This window comes from Centruroides sculpturatus, unplaced genomic scaffold (assembly GCF_000671375.1).
Source record: "Centruroides sculpturatus isolate CEXI.00-Female unplaced genomic scaffold, Cexi_2.0 scaffold1219, whole genome shotgun sequence".
In the NCBI taxonomy this organism is placed as follows: domain Eukaryota; kingdom Metazoa; phylum Arthropoda; class Arachnida; order Scorpiones; family Buthidae; genus Centruroides; species Centruroides sculpturatus.
In genome coordinates, this window is record NW_019385840.1 from 148,634 (window position 1) to 174,141 (window position 25,508).

The following is a 25,508-nucleotide window of genomic DNA, read 5'->3' on the forward strand; positions in this document are numbered from 1 at the left end:
GCCTGGATTGAATATATTTAAATGTTTACGCCTATCTTTTCAATGTCAAATGATGAAATTTTTATATTATATATTGATTCGGTTAAGTTTAAAAAATTAAATTCAATTTGTCCTCCCTTGTAATAAATTATATCATACTTTTTATATAAATTAAATAAAATTTCATATACTTTACTATGACATTCCCAATATCCAAAATTATGTTTTTAATAAGATAAATACAGCCGTGTAAGAAATTTCCAAATTTAATAAATTTCTTTTTATCTCGTGGTGATAAATTATCAAAAGTAATAAATTGATTATAAAAATCTATCTTCCCAAAATTGTTTTTAGGTCTTGCTGCAAACCCAATTTGTCTACATAATGTGTTGAATGAAAGATTTTCATCTTGAATCGTGAAAGCTTCAAAGTCAATGATAACTCCTATATCGCGTGTAGGTCATATTTACTGTTTTCTTTTATATCTATACTTGATTGATATATTTTTTAAAAAAATTTACAATATATAGTTTTTTATATGTTTCTATTTAATTGATATATTTTGATATAAATTAGATTTTCTACACTCAAAAATACTCAAATGGTAAGTGTTAAAGTTATATTTTATTAAAATTAATACTGTGTATTATAATATAGTTTCTGATATAGGAGTTATCATTGATTGACTGCACCTCCTCTATAATTAATACAGCACTAGTGTTACAGTGTTACAAGATATTTTATGAGAACTAAAATCAAATAAATTAAAAAGTTTTCTAAATATTAATAATCTCAATTTATCTGAGAGATTTTTGATCTGAAATTATTGTATCTAAAATGAATATTGTTTCAAGATATTTTATAAAAAGTAAAAAAATGAAATGAATTGTAAAGTTATCTAAATATGAAAACTAAAACATATGAGAATAAAATTACACATAATTTTAATTTATCCAAGAAATTTTTGATCCGAAAATAATTTATAACTAAAAATTAATTTGAAAATTATACACCACAAATTATTTGTAATTTTAATTTAATTGACATCTGAAATTAATTTTGTGATGAAGATTCCTATTGAAAAATTAATTTACTTAAAATTTGATTGGAATAAATTCACTGAATTTCAAAATCTTTCAAATAATGTTAATAAGCAATACACACATAAGTTTGATATAAAAAGAAATTAAAATTACCAACGATTATAACTACGACTTTAAGCGTATTAAAAGCTTATCTAAACCGGAATTATGTTTCTCGTTACCAAATACTTGGCCAGCAATTTATTGTTAAAATAAAATGAATTTAACTCAAATTTATAATTAATAGAGTAAGTTTGACTTATTGTTAAAATAAAATAAATTTAATTTAAATTTATAAAAACATTTAATAATTAATACAGCCTTATTGTTAAAAAACAAAATTAAGATTTGTGATCTGAAATAATTCTATTCAACAAATTTTTATTTGCAATTGTAATTTAATCGACATCTGAAATAAATTTTGTGATCAGTATGGTCCAAACCACTACAACTAACACTACAGTTAGAACAATGGTTGTTGGTATAGGGTTCATACTCGACCGATGAGTTAAACGCGAGGAGAATTTCCGGGTTTTCATCACGAGTGTGATTTCTAAATTGAAAAAGCTTTTTTCAACGAAAATAATTGCAGAATTCTCTCTTTGCAGATCGCATTGGAATTCTACAAACATTTCATCATTTTCTAAATTCTGGGATCTCGTATATAAAACTCACAGATGTGTTAAATTAAATAAAATGAGAATAAATTTAATAAACCATATTTTTGTTATGGCAGTGCAGGTAAAGATAGAATAATTATTTTTAGTTAGCATTAATCAGTGTGTTTATTAGTAAAATTTAGATACCGTTGAATTATGCATATTAAAAAGCACGATATTTTAAAAAATGGGTGGCATACAAATGGCAAATCTTAATGCAAAAAGTAAGTCTGTGACCTACAGGTTGCTGTTAAATCTATCACAAACGACCAAGAAGCGATCTAAAAGAAAAATTACTATATTTTTAATCAGTTGTGTTTGTTAGAACTTTATGCCTGCTCAACATTTGACTCTTCTTGAGTTAGTGTTGGGATTTTTCAATGTTCTTTCGCACTTTTCTGGAAGTCTTTTTTTGATATAAGCCAAGTCAGGTGAAGAAAATGGTTGCCTCTCATTGTACAGGCCTGGTACTGAACATTGCCACAAAGAAGTCTTTTCTTCTTTCTGATAGATGCTTTCTATAATACTTTTATGGCATTGTGTATGTACCCAATGAGCATTGTCCTTGGTTTTATTAGATATTTTTATTTATTTACCTTTCTAGAATCATACCTTCGTAGAAGTTCTCACGAATTTCTTTTGTCTTCAAGCTCAGTGCACTTCGCATTTCTCGTATAGACAGAAAGACACTGTGATATTCTGGTTTGGCTCAGACATTATCATAAATTAATTAATTTATTGTTTATTATTAATATTTCTTATTTATAACTTTTAACGTTAGCTGTGTATATTTTAATAACTTTCTTTTTTTTTAAAAAAAAGGAATTCGAACCAACATTAAATGGGATATCACTAAACATGCAGTCGAGAGAATTATTAATTGTTATTGGTCCTGTTGGATCAGGGAAGGTAAATATCTTGTTTTTAATTCTAAATTAAAATTATACGCTTTATGATATTAAGATCGATTAAAAAATAAATAAAATGAAGTAAATAAATGGTTACATTTTCTCATTTATAATAAAATAAATTCTCAAAATTTTATATTTTTACCTCTTGTTTAAATAATTTTATCTGTTTCTAATTTTATTTTGATTTGATTTTAATTTTTGAAAAGAAAATACACATTCTGTGCACTTATGTAGGAGTGTATAATTACGTGTTAAAGTTTTTGTTCATCTAACATATTCAATTTAGACATGAATATTTTATCTAAAATTATTAACACCGAAATTTTTATCACTTCACTTACCTCTTAGAAAATTTTCTGAAATTATTCATAACATAAAAGTTATTCTTATTGCATAATTTTTAATTGTGTAACATTAAACAATTTATTTTTTTAAAAATGTCTGCAATCTGTTTCTATTAACCCTTTTTAGTTGTTATGAAATTCACAACCGTAGAATCATATTTGATCTTCAATTTAAATAGATCAGAGATTTATTCATAAATACGTCTAAGGTTGTCGCAAAAATATTCTGCACGCATAATTTAACTTTTATTATAATTTAATTGATGTATTCTAAGAAAGTTTGTTTGCAGATAAAATCTTAGGGATTCATGAATGTGATGTTACAGTTTCTGTTACGAATTCATAGAATATATTGTATCACCTTTTAACATTACATGTGATTTTAAAGAAAGCAATTAATAATTGAGATAATATTTTTACACAAATACGTAAATACTTTTAAAATGTTTATGTACTTACATTATTTATGCAAAACATTACGTTACCAATAATTAAACGACATTAATTTCGACAGTCGTCTTTACTAATGTCCGTGTTGGGAGAGATTCCAATTACTTCCGGTAAAGTGTCCGTGAAAGGAAAGATTTCGTATGCTTCTCAAGAAGCTTGGGTATTCAACGCAACTATCAGGGAAAACATCTTGTTTGGAGAAGAATATCAAGAAGACAAATATAGAAAAATCTTGCATATAACGGCATTAGAAAAGGTATGATGATTTCTACTTTTAAAAACTATATTTTGGAGTCTTTACTTCGTTTCTAGACGAAAAGTGATTTCTCCAAGTCTAAAAAAGCAGTTTTTTAATAAAAAAGTTAAATAAAAAAGTTGATTTTGTAGACTTGAACTTTTATAAAAACCGGTTATAGGAGGCATGACATAAAATTAAATATTAATAGCCGAAATAGTGACTTCGAATACAAAAGACACAAATTTATCTATCAAAACACCGTCTATAAGTCAAACACTTTTAGAAATCAATAGTTATGTTTAATTTTAGTAAAGTTATCAATGCACATTACATTGAACATAATTATGTTGTATTTTTATGTTTACTATTTTTAGGATATTAGCTTATTTCCTAAAGGAGATCTGACAATCGTAGGAGAAAAAGGAGTGATAATGAGCGGTGGGCAGAAGGCAAGAATTAATTTAGCAAGGTAAGACAGGTCTTACCTAAAATTATATTTCTAGGTGTGAAAATATAAAAGAACAATTTTAATAGGAATAAGACAAATATACCGCAATAATAAATACATTTTAATGAAATTCATATATTGTTTATAAGTATATTGGTTCTGATTTTAGTCATTACAACCTGATAAAAAGTGTCACCCTAAACGTATATCGTGTCACTTCTCACTGATATTTTCTAAATTCTCCGTGGTGTATTTGTTCAAAGTAAAACAAATAAAATATTATCTGTTATCAGATAAACCAGTTATTTTAGTCATTTCGTGACCTGATAGTAGGGACATCGTGTGCTATATGTTCTATACTTTATTTGACGCCCTCTCTTCTACTTCGTAATATATAACACAGAAAACACTATTAAACGATACAACAAGAATGGTTTTATTTATTCATTAATGGTGATACATTTTTATATTTTCCAGAACGCTATATGTCGATGCCGATATTTTCCTCCTGGATGATCCACTGAGTGCTGTCGATGTTCCAGTGGCAAAACATATCTTCGAAAAGTAATTATTTAAATAATACTTTTTGAACTTTTCGATACATTTTAACTTTTAATCTGTTTCAGGTGTATAATGGAATATTTGAAAGACAAGATATGCATTTTAGTTACGCATCAAATACAATTTTTAAACTCTGCGTGTAGAATTTTAGCGTTAAAGAAGGTGAATACATTAATTGTTTATTAGTTATGTATTGTAAATTACTTTTTACGGCAACAACGACAATCTTAATCTATTAATCGACTATGCGCCGCGAAAAAAATTTTCGGGAGGGCTATTTTCGGCAGAATTAGTTATTTCAGTGTAGATACGTGTTGAAAATTTGCGAAATTGCATGAGGCCAGTTGTGAGTGAAGCAAAAATCTGTAAGAAAAACTGGTGTTTAGTGATTTATATCTACCGTACAGTTGTGAGTTTGAAAACAGCTACATTGTCTTTCTTTCTATGTACGGAAGTAAATACAGAATAGGAATTGCATTACCAGTTCAAAAGTTCATTTGTGAACATACCAGTAATAAGCTATAGCGAGTAATAAGTTATAGGATGTTTTCATCTCTAAAGCGTGACGGCGAACGACGAGTGCCGCTTACAAGACCGACGTTCAGCGTTCACGTTTTAGAGAAAAAACTTCGGCCGCAAACCTCGATAATTGTTACCGATAAATTCAGTAAAAATTGGTAAGCAAGTGATAACGTTTCGAGTTTAAATTTGTTTACATTCTCAGGTATACAATATTTTTTTATATAAAAACATAGAAGTAATTGTATTTATATACACGATTAATATATTTTAGGGAAAATGTGAATTTATTGGAAATTTTAAACAATTGGAAAATTTACAAATGAATACAGGAATATTACCAAAGGAAAAAGTCTCTGAAAACATTGATATAGAGAGTGCAGTTTTTAATGATGATGATAATGAAATTAGAAGTTTTCAATGTGATACGAATGATGATATTAAAGACAGAAACAAGAGTAATGAGGTAAGAATTATTTATTAAGTAATTATCTGAGTGAAAAATTTCAGAATGGAATTAACTGATGTTCAGCAGTTTTCATTTCTCGGATTGATTTCTCCAAGATTTGTACATCATGAATTTTTAATTATAACAAATAATAATTCGATTCTAGGAATAAATTGCTATTATGAATTTATTTCCTACAATTTATGAATACATACTTTATGATTCAGTAATACTAACGTCAATAGACGTATTTGTATTAACGTCAAACCTTAAATGGCAGAGCCATCATTTTAAATGTAAATCAATACAATACAGTACTAATTTCTGATTTACAAAAATTTACGCTTTCTCTTCATCTTCGTTGAATAAATGTTAGAACCAATGGAACATTTCAAAATTTATATTAATATACTTTTTAAATGCTTGACATGCGATGAATTTTTTTTTTTAAATTAAGTAGATAAATAAATATTTTAAATGATCCAATTTAACTTCTTTTTACCAAAAAAAGTGGCTTTGAAAAGAGCCAGTAGCCTGTCAGTTTTGAAGAAATCGGCAATTCGGGCCCTTCACGTGAGAAAGTATACCTATTTCACTGCATAAAATACCGACTTGACAAATCTTTTTTCCTCCGCATGAATTTCTTCTTTTTCCAAACTCTTTTTTGGGGAGCCCGCAACTTCCTGTTCATCTCCACTTCATTCGTCTCTTTGTTTTCGATTTCTTCCTTTGCTGAGTCCTATCCTTCTGGCCCTCGATTAGTCTATGGAAATAGAATCTCCCTTCTCGTTTCTGGTGATTTCACATTCTCGATTCTGGAAAGATCGATCGGATCTTCTGTAGAATAAATTTTACTTTTGTAAAGCTAATAAGTAAAGTTAAGTTTGTTGAACTGATTGTACAAAATGTGTTTATTTATTGTATTTACTTTGTCGAAAATAATAATTGACTCTTAAACATTGTTAGTTTTGAAAAGCTGGAAAATTGTAATAGTCTAGTAATTTCTTAACAGATTGTATAGTACATCGAAGAGAAAAAGTTGCTTGACGTTTTCTTAGCTCAACTGTAATTTTCTGAACACATGTGTACAAAAAGATCATGCGTAGTTCTGCCATGAAAATGCCTGGATTGAATATATTTAAATGTTTTGTCTTACCACGTTTAGGCTAAAAAAGTCATCTCTCAAGATGAAGATTTTCTGTCACATGTGATTGTCAGCGACCAATCAGTCAACATCTCAGGCATTTCAATTCTTCTATGGATGTAGTATTTTTAGAGGTAGCTCATCGGCCCATTTTAATCAGTCACAAAGAATTTGAGTTTTACTGCGGGATATTTTAAATAAACGGCAATTTATTACTTCAGATTTAAAATAATTGTCAAATTTGTCACTTACTTTAAAAGTTGAAAGGAAATATTTTAATAATTTCAATACTGTTCTTATACGGGTTTTTCATTCAATTTAAAAATTTAGGAATTATTATGTTGCTGGATTAAGAATCAAATGAAGTTCGTTTAATAGAAGCATACAGATAAACTATATATTTAAATTGAAAATATAACAACAAATCTGAATTTATGTACAACCCCACTTGGAATGCACCTTTTTCTCATCTAAACTTTCAGAAATTTACGTAAACTTGCGTACATATTATACGAAGTGCTACAAATAATTCGTATTGTAAATTAACAAGTTTATTTATATAACTTACTACCATAGATTCCATTAGTTTAGAATACACAGCTGTGAAAATCTTGCAACCTCTGGCAACAGACTGCAATCAAGTTCGTTCAGAAAAGAATTTTGAAAAATTCGAATTTCTAAGATTTCTAATATCTTTTCTTGCGTCACGCTTCCTGCATATAAAAGGCAGTCACTTTTAGCGGTTCATATTAAAATTTATATAAAATGGAAAAAGATTAGACGGTACTGAAACCAATCAGAAAATTAATTGCCCTGAAGTGTAAAGAATGGGTTCCTCAATGCAAGTATCGCGCGAGATTTGTACATAAGTCTGTATACACTCCAATGAATTATAAAATGTTTTCGAAAAAAGAGAAGCAGTATCCAGGGAAAGATTTACGAAAATAAGTACCTGTTTGTTTTACATATCTACAGTTCTTTTGAAGTATTTTTTAAATCAGGAAGTTTATATATCAGATTTCACAAACTTGCCAAAAGAATATATAATAATTCGAAATCTGAATGCATGGTGTGAAGATGTAAATACAGGTTGTAGAAATCGGTAGAAAAAATTTTTATAAATTAATCATGCAAGCGCAGACGGCAAAGAAACCGTCTGCGCTTGCATGATTAATTTATAAAAAATTTTTAAACTGCAGACAATTTCTGCAGTTTAAAAACGCTGATTAGAAGAAAATAGGAAGGTCAGACGAAACACTAATTCTTGTTTATTCATCAGACCGTATATCTAAAGGATATATAGGTAAAAAAATTAACCCTGCGTTAAATGCCCTGGGTCTCCGAGACCCAGCGCCACATTTGCGGAAAAATTCTTATTTTTATTGCATTGCATTTCTAAACAGAAAAAGAGCCCGATGTAGATATTGGAAAGACAGGAAAACTGAATATACCTGTAACAAGTGCAAAATCTACATCTGTTTACAGCATTCACAGTTTGTTTGTGAATGCTCCATAAAGAAATAAATAAAAAAATAATAATCAAATGAATTTTATTGTGTGTTGAATAAAAGTTTTAAAAAGTAGTGGAAAAAAAACATAATATGTAATCTTGTGTATTAATAAAATTTTTATAAGTATATTTGCTTCTTGTTTTTCTTATCATACAGTTCCAAATTTTTTGCATAAAAATGTTACGTAGTTAGTCGCGCTGGGTCTGTCAGGCCCAGGTCATTCACCACAGGGTTAATAATTTACCATGTTATTATCGACGAGTCCAGAATCCACATTCTTAAGTGAATGGGCACATAGAAAGTTAGAGATTTGTTTTCTTCGATGGAGCTGTGAAATCGAATAGATTAATATATATATGATTCTTCGGCAATATCTACACAAAACAAAACGTAAACTTTTTCAAACACGAGCCTGTAATTTCCAGCACGACAACGCCTGTCTGTACTATGCTAGAAAAAGCGAATTCTGGCTGCAGTCTTTGATCATATAAGTATGGACCAGGATTAACCTGAACATGTCTTTTACACAAAGTTTGTGGAAACTTTTATTTGGCAAAAAATAGATATATTATTCAATATAAAAACATATTTTAAAAACAATATCGTTTTATTCAGTGATGACAATTTCGATCCAATAACATAAATGCCAAAGATATACATGCACAATTTTATTTCTGTCCGTCGCGTGTATGAGCTGGGCTTATTAGAAAGACTGGTTAGCGGAACAATCACCACTGCATTTCAAACTGTCCAACTCTATAAAAGTTTGATTACCAAGATACAAACTGTAAACATTTGTGAAAGTACAAAGGTTGGTTGGTATCTGAGAAATTCAACTACAAGAGCGACAACCTTGGGATATATAAGAAATTTTATGAGATATCACAAACAAATATTAATTTCATTATATCACTTGTCTTTTTCATCATGTCCGCTAACGTCTGAAAGTTAACGCTTGTTAGGACATACTACGTAAAACATGTAAAAATAAATGTTAAGAAATAAAAGTCTTATTAACAATTTGAAACAGTTAAATCTTCAGAGACTTTTTCTTGTTATATCGAGTGTTTACCAGCTCCGCCAACTCTGTTCAGTTAAGGAAGGAATACAAAAAGAATGTTAGGAGTTAAGAATTATAGAGAAAACTTATGTTTACAGTGTTCTTATTCTTCAATTGTCAATGATAATGTTTTATTCAGGTATATTTCTTATTCTTCTGTTTTGTAATTGTTCATTTTGGAGTAGAAAAGAAGATAATATTCAACAGAGTGAATAGTATTTTTTATTAGTCTGTATGAAATAAGGATAACACATTTAATTTATATTTACATCAAGAAATTATCCTTTAGGTTCTTATAGTTCGAAAGAACAAATGAAAAGATTTATTCTAGATTTAAGCAAAATTCAGCGAGTAACTAATATATTTTTTAAAACATTATTTCATGTAGGAAACGGAAAAAAACCAAAGTCCACGGGACAATGAAGGAGTTAAGAAACCAGGAATTTCAGTTTATAAATCATACGTGAATGCCGGAGCGGGACTTTTCTTCAAGATTGTTATTTTATCCACGCTAATTATATCGCAATCTTTTACAACTGCCAGCGACTATTGGCTAATCAAATGGTAAGATATTATTATAATTAATATATAGTATAACACGTGAACTGTGTTTTCATAAAAAATGTTTAATCAAGACATCATTACATTCAATTCACTATTATAACAAGTTTCATGTATAATGAATGAAAACTTTTGTCAGTTGCAATGAATATATTTTTTGTATCTCTAAATATTTCCATACGAATATTATAATTTAGCATTTAAAATAAACGTCAACAAGAAATTTTTTAAGTTATATATCTGAATTTGATATATATATATTTTAAAGAATTCATGAATATTCATTTCAAGTGTACATCTTAAACAGGTAAATTTATTTTTGGATTATAAATTTAAACGTTAAAGTCACAAAACATCGATAATAATCTAATCTTGGCTACTTCGTTAATGCAATGGTCTTTAAGATCTGGAACTAGAACAAAATCTCACCTGCACAATATTTTGTTTCAGTGCCAAGCTGAGGTAATAGGCTTCAGCTTCTATTTCCTTAGCGGATTTTTAGCAGACTGAAGAAATGTAAATGTGTGGGAAATATTGCTCAGTAATTCCAGGCAAAATTAATCTGTAATAGAATTGATCGCATGGGTAAGAGAGTGCGATGTCGTCTACATTATACATCTTACGGTAAATAATGAAATTCTGGCTTAACTTTTCACTGAAACTATTTTATGTATTTATGCAAATATATTACTTCATCATCATTCGGTAGATGTCAACATCGTTTATATGTATTTTCTTTTTTTAATGCACTAAACAATTTAATTGTATTTCATTCTGTTAAAAGAAATAAAATAATCACAACGTGTAATTGTTATTTTATTTCTAATTTCTAGGTTGCAAGATATAAGAATCTATAGCCACAGCATAGAGAATTTCGAAAATATTACATCTAACACAAGTATTTTTCACAACATTGAAGACAAAAATTTTTATCACAGTGAAGAATTCAACATGTATGTTTACATTGGATTGATATGTGCCGTATTTCTAACGATGTTAACTTCTGGTTTATTGTTATACAAATTTTTCACAATTGCTTCTTTCAAGCTACACAACAATATGTTTCGTTGTATCATTCGAACTCCGATATCATTTTTGGATAACAATCCCGTTGGTATGTAAAATCTATTTATTTACTTTATTGTTAAGATAAGGAGTTTTAATGAGATTTGTAAAGGAATTTTTCGATATCATGTAACTTACGTAACTACGCATGTTGTTACTACTTTTATTTATCGTATTACAAATATTTATTATTGGTTTATATTTTAGGGTTAAATATGACAATTCATAGCCTAAAACATATTGTATTCCATAAAACATAATTAATGAAACGAAGTTGAAAAAGTAAAGCTCAGCGAAATCAACTAAATAAATGAAATTTTTCAAAGTTGTGGCATAAGAATAGTGAAACGAGATTTGACAGTAACACTCAATATGTCAATAAAATCCACATTACACAGACTAGAACTACGGAAAAATTTTGTATAAAGAATTGTTACCATGATCATAAGTCGGAAAAGTAAGCATCGTCGTAGAAATAGGCTTTGAGCTTTTCTTTTTGCTTCGAATTTTTTCAACTCTTACTGCTCAAAGGTGCTCTAATATTCAACCAAATTTTTGAAAGTGCAACAACATTAATGGAGAAAGTAATACTCAAATCCATTTTTTGTAACAATACATATTTTTCTGATTAATTTTTCTGGTGACATTGCTTGTTTAAAAAATTTTGTAATTTTAGTCTGCGTGATTTGCACTTTGTTCACATGTTCAATCCATGCTCAAACATTGTAAACACAAAAAGATTTCTTAGTGGACCACTGAGCTAGAAATCAATAAGAAAGTTTTTAGGAGATTAAGTAGGCAATTTAGGAATGAACAAAACCCGGACATTAAAGTCACATTACAGACCAGTACAGGATCGAACAGGACACTTACAGAAACTTTTTAAATAAAACAAGGACTAACACTTGGCAGGATTTCTGTACCAACACTTGCGGTTGCAACCCCTGGTCTGAGCCGTACTACTTAGCTTGTAAGAAAAACACCAGCTCCAAACCTCCTCACTAACCATCTCCCTAATAATCGCTACACCAACAACACGGAAGAAACTATCACGCACATCCTTACTAGCCTTTACCCTTCAGATGACAATACACGAGCGGTCAGCAGAAGTTCTACACTCTCACCATCTAATACAGACAATGATCACAAATTCACTTATATAGGTGTCTAATGCCATCTGTTTGGTCACTGATAACAAAGCGCCAGGTCTTGAGAGCATTAGGATAATAAAGGAAACTTTTAGCTTGGTTTCTGGTTAGGTTATGATAGGTGAAGTTAAATTAGAATAGGGTTTGTTAGCTTTAGTCGTTTTGTTAAGTTCGTCCTAGGTTATAGTAAGTTAGTTTAGTTAGTGAGTACCTCGCTGCTCTAAGAAATAAAATAAAAACAAAATAAATAAAAATTCTATCGGTAGACTATCTTACAGCATCAGGTTAATGAATTCCTTTATTATATTTGTACATATGCATTTCGAACTGGTTTCATATTTCCTATTCCTCTTCAGTGTTCTTTATGGATTTTATACATTTCCCTTTATCTTCAGTTAGATTGTTACATTGATACGGCACTTTCATTTTATCACATTATGTCTACCTTGGTATAAATCGCAATATGATTTAACAATTGAGGGTTTTTCGAAAATAATATATTCTACTAAACCAATAGTACTGGGCGTAAAATATAATATGTTGAAAATATTGGGATTTTTTTTCCTTTCATTGTTTTTTTGCTTTAATATTCCTTGAATAGAATAATGTTCAAGGAATATTAGGAGAAACTTAAGCTTTCTCCTATTTTGACATATTAAAAAGATGCATTTTTATCTTAACGTAATAAAAATATTTTTATTCAACATTCACTATGAGTGCATGCTGAATGTCGACATTTGCCGGTGTAAGTGAGAAATAATAGTATTTAGCAAATATTTCGTACATATACAAAACGACTGTGTAAATGCTGACATTCACCGGAGAATGTTGACATTCACCAGATATCAGTCATTCACAGTAACATATACATACTCCAAAAAAGTGCATAATATTTCATCTTTTTCAAACAAAATGAATTTATAAAACCATAATTACGAGTAATTACGAGTAATTGTGTTTAAAAATTAATAAACCTCACTGCTTCAATGCTAAAATTCATATTTACGATAAAATGTACCCTGGAAAATGTTTGAAATATAATAATTCCGGAAAACGTCATTTGTATAGCCACACTGAGTGATATTTCTATTAACAATAACAATCATATTCGTATTTTTTACATAAATATTTGGTTAATGTTACCGTAGGTATCGAGACGGCGGCGTTTCCGGTAATCTCGTATTGGGGTACCGAGTTACGATTGCGATAGAGGGCGCTGAATTTTAACGCGGCGGGATAGATTTGCATGACGATGAAGAAGAAGAAGGTCGGTTTGTTACAAAAATTTGGTGTTATTTCGTTTAAATTGAAGGAGTTTTTGTTTCTTTTCTCGTTATTTTACTTCCGAATGAGTGATTTGGACGTTGCCTCCGGAGAATTTTGGAAAGGATTTACCTACCGGGACTTTCTCCGTCTTATCGAAAGTGACTATTCCGAATTGGGTCTGGATCCCATAATCGACAAAGGGTTCAAATTTGCGGTAAAACTAGGATTACAGCACGTTGCCGACGTGTGCTCGACATGTTCGAAACCCTGCAAAGTCGTTTATCGCGACGATATGAAATCCTGTGCAATGAGATGTCAAAAATGCTGGAACAACAGCAGTTTGGAATTCGAAGGAACTTTCAAAGGCGAATTCGGCAAAATTCCCTGGAGTAGCATACTGTCGTTTGTGTGGCATTATCTAGCATTGGATTGCTCGTTTAAATTCCAGATACGTATACCGTCATGGCGGCTCATCTCTGATTCCAACAAACAAAAGGAAACAGTGGGGACGCACGTTCTAACCTAACCTAACCTATTTTAATAATTTGGTTGGTAATAATTATGGTAATTTATTAGAATAGGTTAGGTTAGGTTAGAACGTGCGTCCCCACTGTGTTTCCTTTCTTTTGTTTGATGGAATCAGAGATGAGCCGAAATGACAGTCTATGTATCTGGACTTTAACCTATGTTTAAGTGCAAATACGAAAAAGGCCTCGATTTTGACCTCGGGTTTAACACGCAAAAAGTAGGAAAAAAGAGAGAGAAGCATTCGAACGTAAGTAAAAAAAAATACACATTTTTTATTTATGGTTAAAGTCCAGATACGTAGACTGTCATGGTGGCTCACGTCTGATTCCAGCAAACAGTGGGGACGCACGTTCTAACCTAATTTAACTTATTCTAATAATTTAATTGGTAATAATTATGGTAATTTATTAGAATAAGTTAGGTTAGGTTAGAACGTGCGTCCCCAGTGTTTCCTTTCTTTTGTTTGCTGGAATCAGAGGTGAGTCGCATGACAGTCTACGCATCTGGACTTTAACCTTATTTTTTTTAGTAATAAAAAAGAATTACGAAATAAAATTATTATTATTTCGTAATTCGCTTTGTTTCACTTTTGGGGGGTTGTGGCGGTGGAGCCGCAGCCGTGGAGTTCGCAAACAAGATGGCGACTGGAAGCGCCGACCGAGTTGGCGACCGACGCTATGTTCGATACCTAGGGTAACATTAACCAAATATTTAATTTAATTAACATTTTTGGTTTGTATATTTTCTAGGAAAAATTTTAGTTCGGTTTTCTAAAGATGTTAAATCGATGGATGATTTGTTACCTTTCTTTACTTTCATGCTGATAAGAGTAAGTTAATTTTGAATTTATAGATTTATGTAAAATAAATTATAAAAAGTAATGAACATTTTACGCGAATGGCCAGTTTCAAAGGTATTTTTGCGAATTACACACGGATGTTTTGTTTACACAAATGTAACACACTGAAAGTAAAATTAACACTGTATTCTAAGTTTTAACATAAACTCCACCGGTGTTAATATATTTATGTCAGCGACAACCAAGTCTATGTGTCGTTTTCTTTTTATCTTTTTTTGCGTCATTTTACCCGTTTTAACTTTTTCTCTGACGTAATCATTTTTAATTGTGTCCTTCGTCACACCACACATCCTTTTCAACATTCTACTCTTTACTGTCTTCATTTTTTTTTCCGGGCACGGGCACATGTCCTGGCATTGCTGGTCTTACCTCGTTTTTCTGTAATTTGTTTTTCTTTTCGCAACTTAAATAAACAAATTTTTTGTTTTTTTTAATAATGACTGCGCTATTTTTGTACAGTTTTGCCTTACCTGTTTTTGAACTTCGTCATTTTTATCACCTCTAAAAAACAGACATGTATAGAACAACAATGGTTCCAGACAACTGTATTTATTATTAACACAGAGATGACACTTTTATAGGGAGTGGAAGAATTATATTATTTTTTAAAATCTTCATTTTAACATCTCGAATCACTTATTAGCAACTTATACTTTTTAATTTTAGGGATATTTTCTGGTTGTTGGCGCATGTGTTCTTCAAGCGATACTCTGTCCTTATCTATTCATATTGATTGCTGTCCTTTTAGCAATATTCTGTGCTTTGTGGACCATCTATAGCCGAGTATTGAAAAGTGTAAAACATTTGGAAGGAAAATGTAAGTATTTCGAATATAAAAGAATTTATTGAATTTAACTTAATTTTATGCAAAATTTTAGCGATGGAATTTATGTACAGGGTTGCAGACTCTGTAAACATTCTAAGCTGCAAAGTTACAATGCAAAAGAATCAAATCGTGTATTTTATGTCATAAGCTATACATTTTTTAAAAAAACATGTCATAAAAAGTGTATTAATTATGTACGCAAGAAAAAAGTTTTATTTGTGTCAAAACATTATTACTTTGTGACCGTTATATCCAATGTTTTATAATTTTAATTGCCAACTGCCAGACAATCACTTACGTTATGAAAGGAAATTGTTGTTTTTTACAATTACAGATTTAAAATATTTATGAAAAATTAGACAGGATAATTTAAGATTATAATCTGTTTACTTGCTTGAAGTCAATTTTAAAATATTACTTAATTTAATACTGTAGGCCTATATAATTACAAATATTTACGTTATCCTAAAAATTATCAACGACAAGGCATGAAACAGTAAAATATCTTCGATTCAGATAAACAGATATAATGTATTTACAGGAATTTATTTATTGCGGAAATTATTTACAGGAATAACTTTCTGAACTTTCTGAAGGTTATCTGAACCTGCAGAAATAACGTTATAACAAGTTCTGGTGTGATTTCTGCAAGTTCAGATGTAATGATCTGTTAGAAAATTCTGTATGAAAAATTTAATTTTCCAAAAGACGAACAATTATCATGTATATAACAAATATTTTGTTACAAGAGAGTTCGAAATTAAATTGCTTTTTAAGGAAGAACGGTTTAACCAAGCAGGCATACAGGATATTTATTGTAATGCTTACAACTATTTAAAGCGATGAAATTGAACATTGAACACAAATCCACTTTACAATTTTTCAAAGCATTTGACTTTAACAAAGAGAATAAATATTTATAACCAACACATCAATACATTATAGCGAGAAATTTTTTTGTAAACTGAAGAAATGCGAATTTGCCGTTATAAATGAGAATTTCGAAATATTATGGGAAAATAATACGTTGTCTAAACGTGGGAAGTGAACAAGAGGTCTCTTAATAAACGAGACAGGAAAATACTTAGAAAACTGTCAGCTTTATATAATGGGTGCTTTATGAATAAACGAACATGAGCTATTTGTTGTTGCATTTATAAATTTCTTCATCTCTATAAACAGAATGAAATTTATGTGAAATGCGATTGCTCATAGAACGGCATTTCCAATTGTAAAGTACTACAACAAGTAGAAATGACTACATTTTACACTTTTGTTCGATCAAAAATGATTAAGACAGCCCACGAAGAACACTGCAAAATTTGAACGGTCGTGTAACTTCTCAGAATGAGGTAAAGTTTAAAAGACATAATTTCGGATGACAATTTGTACATAGGAGGTCATTGATGCTATTATATTTTAGTGGTTAGAGTCGAGGAGTTGGGAGATAATTGCGTCGTACGTCGCATATTGAGTGGGGAATCTTAATGCAAATTTTACCGTTATTAGCATTTACAATTTTTTAAAACTTCACTTCTGGTTAATTTAAAGTTTATTCAGAACTATTACTTGTTACAAATTAGCAACATGCTGAGCAGCAGGAAACCTCGTACTTTGTTTCTAATGATGTATACATTAATTCTAAAAATGTTAGTTAAATGGGAATCACTCGACATATTTCTTTCATCAGTTTTGATGTTTTTCATGCATGATAAGGATTGTACACAACAGTATGTACTACCACACTTGCATAACAGTTTTTAAGAAAAATTGACGACTCCATCAAATTTATTGTAAGAATAAACTTCTTTATAAAATTTAATAAAAGAATGTTCTAACGAGTTATACCTGGTGTCCGGCTGATGTAATTTAAAAAAATGGCTTACTAAACAATTTTAATTCAGTTTCTATTTTTGAAGTAAAGAAATGTTCGTGTTAAATCTTTTAAGAAAACTTCGCATAGTTTGTTGTATTTTTAAAAGTACAAATAAATAAAAAGTTTAAATAAAAATCATTGTAAATAAAACAGATAACATGTTTCAGTTATGAAATATTTTCCCGGCCAATAAAATACTGAATTTTTCCTTGTTTAGTATAATATGCCATGACCGAATGCTGGGTTATTAAAAATATAAATTTAACGTTGATAAAATAATTTTGAATATAATTAACGGTTGAAAATATTTAAATTATTACGTTAACAAAAATAATACATAGCTAGACCGATGTCTGTATTATACACCTGTAATTTAAAAAAAATGCCAAACTGGAAATTTCTAATTTATTCTTTATATCATCTATTGATATAAAAAATAAATTACCGATTCTACTTTGGCATTTGGCCTAGCTTCGGGTCAGTAAAAATGGTTGACACTTTTTTCAAAAGAAGAATTGTGTTGTTTTCATCAGGCGTATGAAAGCGACACAATTCCCCTTTTGAAAAAGTGCCCATTCTTTATCACTAAAATCACTTCATTTTAAAAATCTTTGAAATTGAAACAATCAAAATGACAGACCACGCCGCCAACATTTTCGATTGGTCAGGTATGTATTATGTCACCAATTCTGTCATTATGACATCAAAGTGTTATCAGTGAAACGAGAATAATTTTTTCGTCATACTTTACAAAAATAAATGAAAATGTACCTAAAAAATTTAGGATGAAATAGGCCGCATCAAAATATAATATCGGTTGCAGTGCGACCCGGGGACAACGGGTTGGACGTCTCTGTTTAAGAAGAATGTCTTGTTTTTCAGTTGTTGTTTCACATAAAGAGTACAATGTTCTGCTTGCATTTTATGTTCTATGCAATTCTGATCAGTCGTTTGTTAAATATAGATAAATATGTTCTGGTGCTTTTATGAATATAATAAGTTAATCATTATTATATTTAAAATATAAAATAATTCGATTCTATAATACAATACTTGTAAAATACTTGAATTATATATACAAATTTCTTTTGACAGTGAGAAATCCAGTATTTTCACATCTGAGTGTATCTCTTTACGGACTGACGACAATTAGAGCATTTAAAGCTGAAAGCAGATTTAAATCCATGTTTAATAAGTATCAGGATAAGCATACTTCAACGTTGTTTATTTATGCGTGTTTAGTTCGATGGATTGCCATATACGGTCACATAATTTCTTTTATAAATCTAATTATTACTGTTATTATTTTTATTGTTTCAAATAATTCAGGTGGGTGAATATATTCAAATGTCTAAAATCTATGATATAAATCTTTTTGAATATATATTTGCTGATTTAGCTGAAGCAGGAAGCAAAATTGGACTTATACTGAATTACGGAATATTGATAATTATAAATATTCAATTCCTCATTTCATTTACATCTGAAATGGAATTTCAGGTATTGCATATCTAATCAATCCGATAATTATACCAATTATCAAACGAACAGCCAATTGCTTTATCGGACCATATCCAATTTTTCGAAACACAGATCTTCTTATCGTCTCTTGTTCACACGTTTTTGTATTATTTTCTCAAAAATATATGAAGAGAATAAAGTCCAATAAGGGAATTTGAGAGTTGGTTTGATAATTCTGGTATTATTTCTTTAAAAAGTTAGTAATCATTTAATAATTAGTTGTTATGTTTAGCACTAGTGTATGTATATTACTAGTATAATGCAGTTTTCTCAAAGTAAGAAAAAACAACTTTAATTTTTTTCCCATTAATAGTTCAGAAATGAACGAAAAGTTTTCTTTTAAAAAACTCGATTATCGTATAAATTTGCCAAAATTATGTTTTGCAAACATACAAAACAGTTAAATCATATCTTCAAACAGTATAGATTGTTTTATGTGAGTTACAAATAAACCGTTTACGGCATTAATATTTCGGCTCATACATTTCACAAACATTGGCAATTATAATTACAGAGAATTTATATAAAAGCTGTACAATTACGATATTTTATAAAATAGAGTTGATACAAAGGTTAATATTAATCAGAAATAATTTTATGAGTAAAACAGTTACAATAAAAGTTTGTATTCTTTACGTACAAAGGCGTAGATTATTACAGTTACAGTCAAAGCAGTAGTAGTTTTATTGCCACTGATCATTAAATACAAATTTATTACTAACATTTTTCTATATAATATTTTCAGTGCCAAGGTATAGCGCGTTGTGTTCCCTATCAGAAATAATCAGCTTTAGTTTGAAAGTAGCCTCAACGCGAATTTTATTTATTACAAGAGTTGCGTTCCCTTTCTTATTTTCAAAAATAAGGGCGCATCTCGCTTTCCGCACGACCCTCTTGGTTAAAGCAGTAACCTAATTAATTAAGTAATTATTTTGGTTTTTAACAGGGAAATTGGGAGTGGAACTTAATGTTTGAAACAGGGAGTGGAACTTAATGTTTTGCCAGGAGATCAGGTATTAAAAATTTTGTGTACCCAGTGCAAAGTTTGCTTAGCGATGCGGCACAAAAAAACGTGAACGATTCTCTTATTGTGATCACACCCATGACAACGGGCAGAACGTAGACGCTGGTAGGTGCGAAGATACTACCTACTCATCACGATGTTGTTTAGAATTTTTCACGTGAGTTCTCTTCACTCAGCAGGGAGCTTCCCAACATTAATCCAGGACTTATTCCAATTAATCGCAATATCCATCAGATTTTTGTTGGCACTTTGCTTATGAATGTTCATGTAGACGGTACTGGGCCTTAATTTATTTCAAACTTGGTAATTATTAATTTTGGTAGTAACAATTTTTCTCCATGTTTTGTATTTACTGGAGTTGTCGAGAAGGAAGGAAAATTATTACACTAAAAATAAAATTTCTAGTTAAAAAACAAGTAAAAATTATATTCTTTCTATTTCCGTCTTCGAAGATTCTATGAGCCAAAACAAGACAAACAAATGACAAGGACAATCATCATGAACAATCATCATTTTTTTTAATTTTACCAAATGCATTTCGCCATCAGGTCTCCTCAGTGGATACATCAAGATGTTATTCGTTGGTTACGTTTTATACCCAACAGCCGTTCCCAGCATGCATCAACAATCATTCCAGCATTCAAATTAAGTAAATTTACATGTTCGGCGATACAAAAATGTTCTACAATTTTTCTTTCTAAGTTATTTTCTATTCTATACAATATTTTAGTATTTTTTTATTTATATTAAAATTAAATTTTCTACAATGTAAAAACCATGCTGATTCCGTTCTTTTCAGTTTAATGGTCGCCTCATGTTCCTTTACTGTCAACTCCAATCTTCTTCCGGTTTTTCCAATGTAATAATTTGGGCTTCTACATGTACATGACATCCTATATACGACACCGGCGATCTTAAATTAGTTTCTGTGCGAATTTTCACTATTTATTATGCTGATAATGTTTGATATCTTGTTCTTTTGATTTGCAACTATGCATATAGAAAATTCTTTAAATATCGATGTATATTTTTCAAAAACATTAGTAACATAAGGAAACTTTACATAAGAAATACCTTCTATGCTGTTTTTAACATTAAATTTACGTTTTAAATATAAATTGTACCACTTACAGAGAATATACTTCGGATAATCATTTAATCGAAATTTTTTAAACAATTGTTTTACTTCGATGTCTATATTTTCTTGCTGAGTTGTTCGATTTAATATCTTTCTCAATTCCATAATAAAGACATTCTTTTTATTTTCTAAAGGACAGTAAAATTTAAAGTTAATAGTTTTACCATTATTACATAGTTATTCATACTTATTAAATGATACACTTGTTTCTTCTTTTTTTATGGTGACGTCTAAGAAATTCATGGTGACGTCTAAGAAATCTATTATTATGTCATCTACATATCTCGCATAATATTTATACCTGTTAAACTTGAAATTCTTTCATCTATTTTATGCATATAGTTATCAACCAGTTTTGGTCCTATGACTGATCCCATGGCAATACTTTTCTTCTGCCTATAATACTCTGTAGAAATTTTGAAGTAATTATAATTAAATACAAATTTTATAAGTTCTATTATATATTCTGGAACGTCATATGATTTATGACTTTCTATTATCATTTCTAGAGTGATCGACAGATACATAGACTTTATATCAAGACTCATAATACGAAAAAATTTTTTATAATTACCTTTTAACAATCCGTTAATTAGTTCTTTTGTATTTTGTATACTATAAGTTGATTTATACATATTCTGAAAAAAATTTTTTAAAAAACATTCCAAACTTTTAAAAAACATTCCAAATTTTTAAAAAACATTCCGAATTTTTAAAAAAATATTCCAAATGTTAAAAATTATTACAAATTTATAAAAAACATAAACAAAAATATTCCAAATTCTGAACAAACATAAACATTTCAAAAAAAAACAAAAACATTCCAAATTTTTAAAAAAACATACCAAATTCATAAAAAACATAAACAAAAACATTTGTAATTTTTAAAAAACATTTTAAATTCCGAACATAAACAAAAACATTTCAAATTAAAAAAAAACAAAAACATTTCAAATTTTTAAAAAAAAACCATTCCAAATTTATAAAAAACATAAACAAAAACATTTCAAATGAAAATTATCATGATTCTCAGTAATAAGTTTAACAATAACAAATATGTAATGGGAGATGAGAGCAGTAGGATGGTTCTGATTTTTATAGGATTAACCATATTAGCCAGTTGGAGAGCGTATTTCAGACTCTTACAGCCGATTGCAGAGAGAGTTTCATTAAACGACCTTTATCAACAGAACGGTCTATAGACATTGGCTGGCTGAACCGCAGTTTAAAATGCGTTGAAAAGACGATGATTGTTTATTTCAGAACGCCCTCTAAACGAACTTGGGCAAAACATTGGCTCTTACTTACTTCGCTATTACTCCCCTGTTTTAGGAGTCATTCGCCCAATCGGGTTATTTGTTTGTGACGTCAGAAATGATCGCCAGCTATATTCCAAAAGCTTCCAGAAATAAAATCTTAAGGCCATCAAAACCATTGTTCAGCAATTAATGACAATCCTTTTCCATTTCGATATTTAATTTCGTCGCCAATACGATTTAAAATACGAACAAAACCATATTTAGAAAATTCGTCTTCGCAATAGATTTTTAAGGAATTATTTCGACATCTTATTACTGTTGAAATGAATAATTTTAAATATCTTGTTATTAATATTACATTTTTTATATCTACAAACAGATTTCTGTAATTATTAAAATTGTCTCGTTAGTTTAACAGTACAATGACTCTGAAAAGCATTAACGTTTTATAACTGACACGATACTAGAATTGTAAATAAATGCGTCTGATTTATATTAATTGAAGTTTTAAATCTACGCCCATTTGAATATCGAAATTGGAACATTTCAAAACAAAATTTAGAGTATTTAATTTTGTTTTCTTTGCTCCAAGCAATTAATTAATGAATAATTTTGTCGATTCGTACCGTTTACAACGTTTATCAAAGGAACGATATCTGTTTTTATCTAAACTTTTCCACGAACAAAGCTACCACTCGAATTGAAAAGCCCTCTAAACCCGCTGTCGAGTGAGCCTTGAAAATAGGTCAGATAACTAGACTTTTATTCTCTGTCCACATTGTGTCAGGTGAGAAACGTCATCTCTGCAATGAAATTTTTCTGAACAGCGGTCTACCCGATCCGTAAACCGCCGTCGGCTTCTAAACGTTGTCTCTGCAATCGACTGATTAGGTCCCACACTCTCAGATTGATATAAACGTTAAACATTATTTTGGCAATTATTAAGATTTTACTTACAATAGTGACAGAGTCAGGTAGGAAAAAATAATTAGTACACTACTTCATATAAAAATATTCCAATCATTACTGTCATTGAGGTTCTCGGATAATATATCTTGTTACCTCAATAAGTTTAATAGTTTCTGTTACTTCATAAAACTTAAATTTTCTAGATGAACTCGGTAAAGCGCATTCTGAAATACAGCAAATTGAAATCGGAAGCCTCGTATGAAAGTTTGCCCGATAAACGACCACCCTCGGACTGGCCACAGACAGGAGTAATTCATTTCGATAATGTTTCTTTACAATACTCCGAGGATAAAAACATCGTTCTAAAGAATTTGACTTTTCGTATTGGCTCGGGAGAAAAGGTAAAATGTCTGCAAATCAGAAGTGCATTGTAAGTAATTATTGTGTAAAATGGTTTTTCTTTATTTATTAATTGCAGATAGGAATTGTCGGGAGAACAGGAGCTGGAAAGAGTTCTATAATTGCTTCGTTATTTCGCATGACGGAGCCAACGGGAACAATCACCATCGATGGAATCGACATCAAGGAAATCGGTCTTCGAGATCTACGTAGTAAAATATCCATCATTCCTCAAGTAAATAAACACTAATTCGGTCAACATAAATCCTAGTTTATAATTTTCATATTTTTTATGTAAAAATGTTTTTCTTTTTTTCATTCGTAAAATTTTAATTTGTAAAATATGATAAAATATATTGTTCGTCGATGTATTTAATCTGGATGATCAAATTCTGTAGGTATTAAGTTAGTTTACAGCAAGATTTATGTAAGGTGATTTATTGTTAAATCGTAAATAGGATAAAAGATATCGACTTGTACTGAATTTATTATAACTTCCACTAAAAAATAAGTAAAGAAAAAAATTAAAATCAGCCTTAACTTTCAACCTATTATTGCATGGGCCAGAGATCTAATCAGAACAAAATAAAGTACAGTAATTCCTCGACTTACGCTACCCCCGACTTACGCGAACCCGCAGTTACGGGATTTTCAAATCTTGTCGATTCGTCTTTTGTTTGAGCGCCACGCAACTCTTGATTACTCACTCTCCCCACACTATTGTTCAGCTTACATGTTTGGACGTGTCGCGCGGAATTGACACATAGTTACAATTTATTTTGTGTTATTTATTTCTGTGTTTGTTATATCTACAGAGACTCGAGAGACTCTATGTGGTGATTTCTTGCAACCGTGAAGGAACAAAAAGACGAGATAAGATAAACGAGAACATTTATTAGCTTACATACATCCGACTTGGATTTTACACAAATTGCGAAATTATACTCCGACTTACGCGAATTCGACTTACGCAGTTAAAGCTCGGTCTATCTATCGCGAAAGTTCAGGGTATTACTGTACACAAGAATATTTCATGGGTAGTCTGTTCCGGATATTTCGAGTTCTTTCCCTTTTCGTTTACTTTGCTGTTGTGGACCCAACAGAACTTAACAGTGGCGTAGCGCAAGGGGCATCTGCCCCCTGCGCTTTTCACTGTTAAGGCTGCTATACACCATGGGTTAATCCTTTGAGGCTGCCTGGCCTTGAGGAACTTCCGAATTTTCTATCGCCCAAAAACGAAGAAAACCTCTCAGCAGAGGGGAGCCTAATGGTTTCCAAGAATAACAAAATTTGTTTATGGAGGGGAGCCTGGGCGCCAATATAGTGTCGCGGCCCGGATGCAGTTATGTTCGCTACGCCATTGTGTTTATTATTACGCAACTGATGTTTATTGGCAACAAATTTTATTAAAACTCGCGGGAAAAAAGTATGCATAGAAGTCTATGGTGTAAATAGTAGTAGTAGTGGTTTGAGTAGCACTGATCACAAAATTAATTTTTCATATGAATAATTTTTTAATGGAATTATTTCAGATCACAAAATTAATTTTTCATGAGAAATCTTGGGCTATAGATTATGTTAAAAAGCATCAATTATCAGCGAAAGACAATGGCAAGTCGATTTTACTACCAAAAAAATTCATGGATTAAATTTTATAGACGAATATATATTAATAATTCTCAACCACATCCGATATTAGTACAAATTGTAAACATTATTATCGCAAATTAATTTTATAATTTAATAATTAAAAAGAATTTATTAAACTTTGTCTT

At 30.0% G+C, this 25,508-nt stretch overlaps 1 protein-coding gene across 3 annotated transcripts in view; it reads left to right on the top strand.

Annotated features, from left to right (window-relative positions):
- The window catches only part of LOC111642427 (multidrug resistance-associated protein 4-like), a 92,021-nt gene that overhangs the window by 47,979 nt on the left and 18,534 nt on the right, over window positions 1–25,508 (top strand). For 2 of the 3 annotated variants that reach the window (XM_023388777.1, XM_023388779.1), the window contains 14 exons: window positions 2,543–2,629; window positions 3,490–3,681; window positions 4,038–4,132; window positions 4,589–4,675; window positions 4,738–4,834; window positions 5,466–5,657; window positions 9,743–9,918; window positions 10,749–11,029; window positions 14,672–14,751; window positions 15,448–15,598; window positions 18,579–18,812; window positions 18,883–18,983; window positions 23,538–23,735; window positions 23,813–23,968. In XM_023388777.1, coding sequence (XP_023244545.1) covers window positions 2,543–2,629; window positions 3,490–3,681; window positions 4,038–4,132; window positions 4,589–4,675; window positions 4,738–4,834; window positions 5,466–5,657; window positions 9,743–9,918; window positions 10,749–11,029; window positions 14,672–14,751; window positions 15,448–15,598; window positions 18,579–18,812; window positions 18,883–18,983; window positions 23,538–23,735; window positions 23,813–23,968 — 2,127 coding nt within the window. The remainder of the gene's footprint in view (window positions 1–2,542; window positions 2,630–3,489; window positions 3,682–4,037; window positions 4,133–4,588; window positions 4,676–4,737; window positions 4,835–5,465; window positions 5,658–9,742; window positions 9,919–10,748; window positions 11,030–14,671; window positions 14,752–15,447; window positions 15,599–18,578; window positions 18,813–18,882; window positions 18,984–23,537; window positions 23,736–23,812; window positions 23,969–25,508) is intronic. The other variant, XM_023388778.1, reaches the window with a different exon arrangement.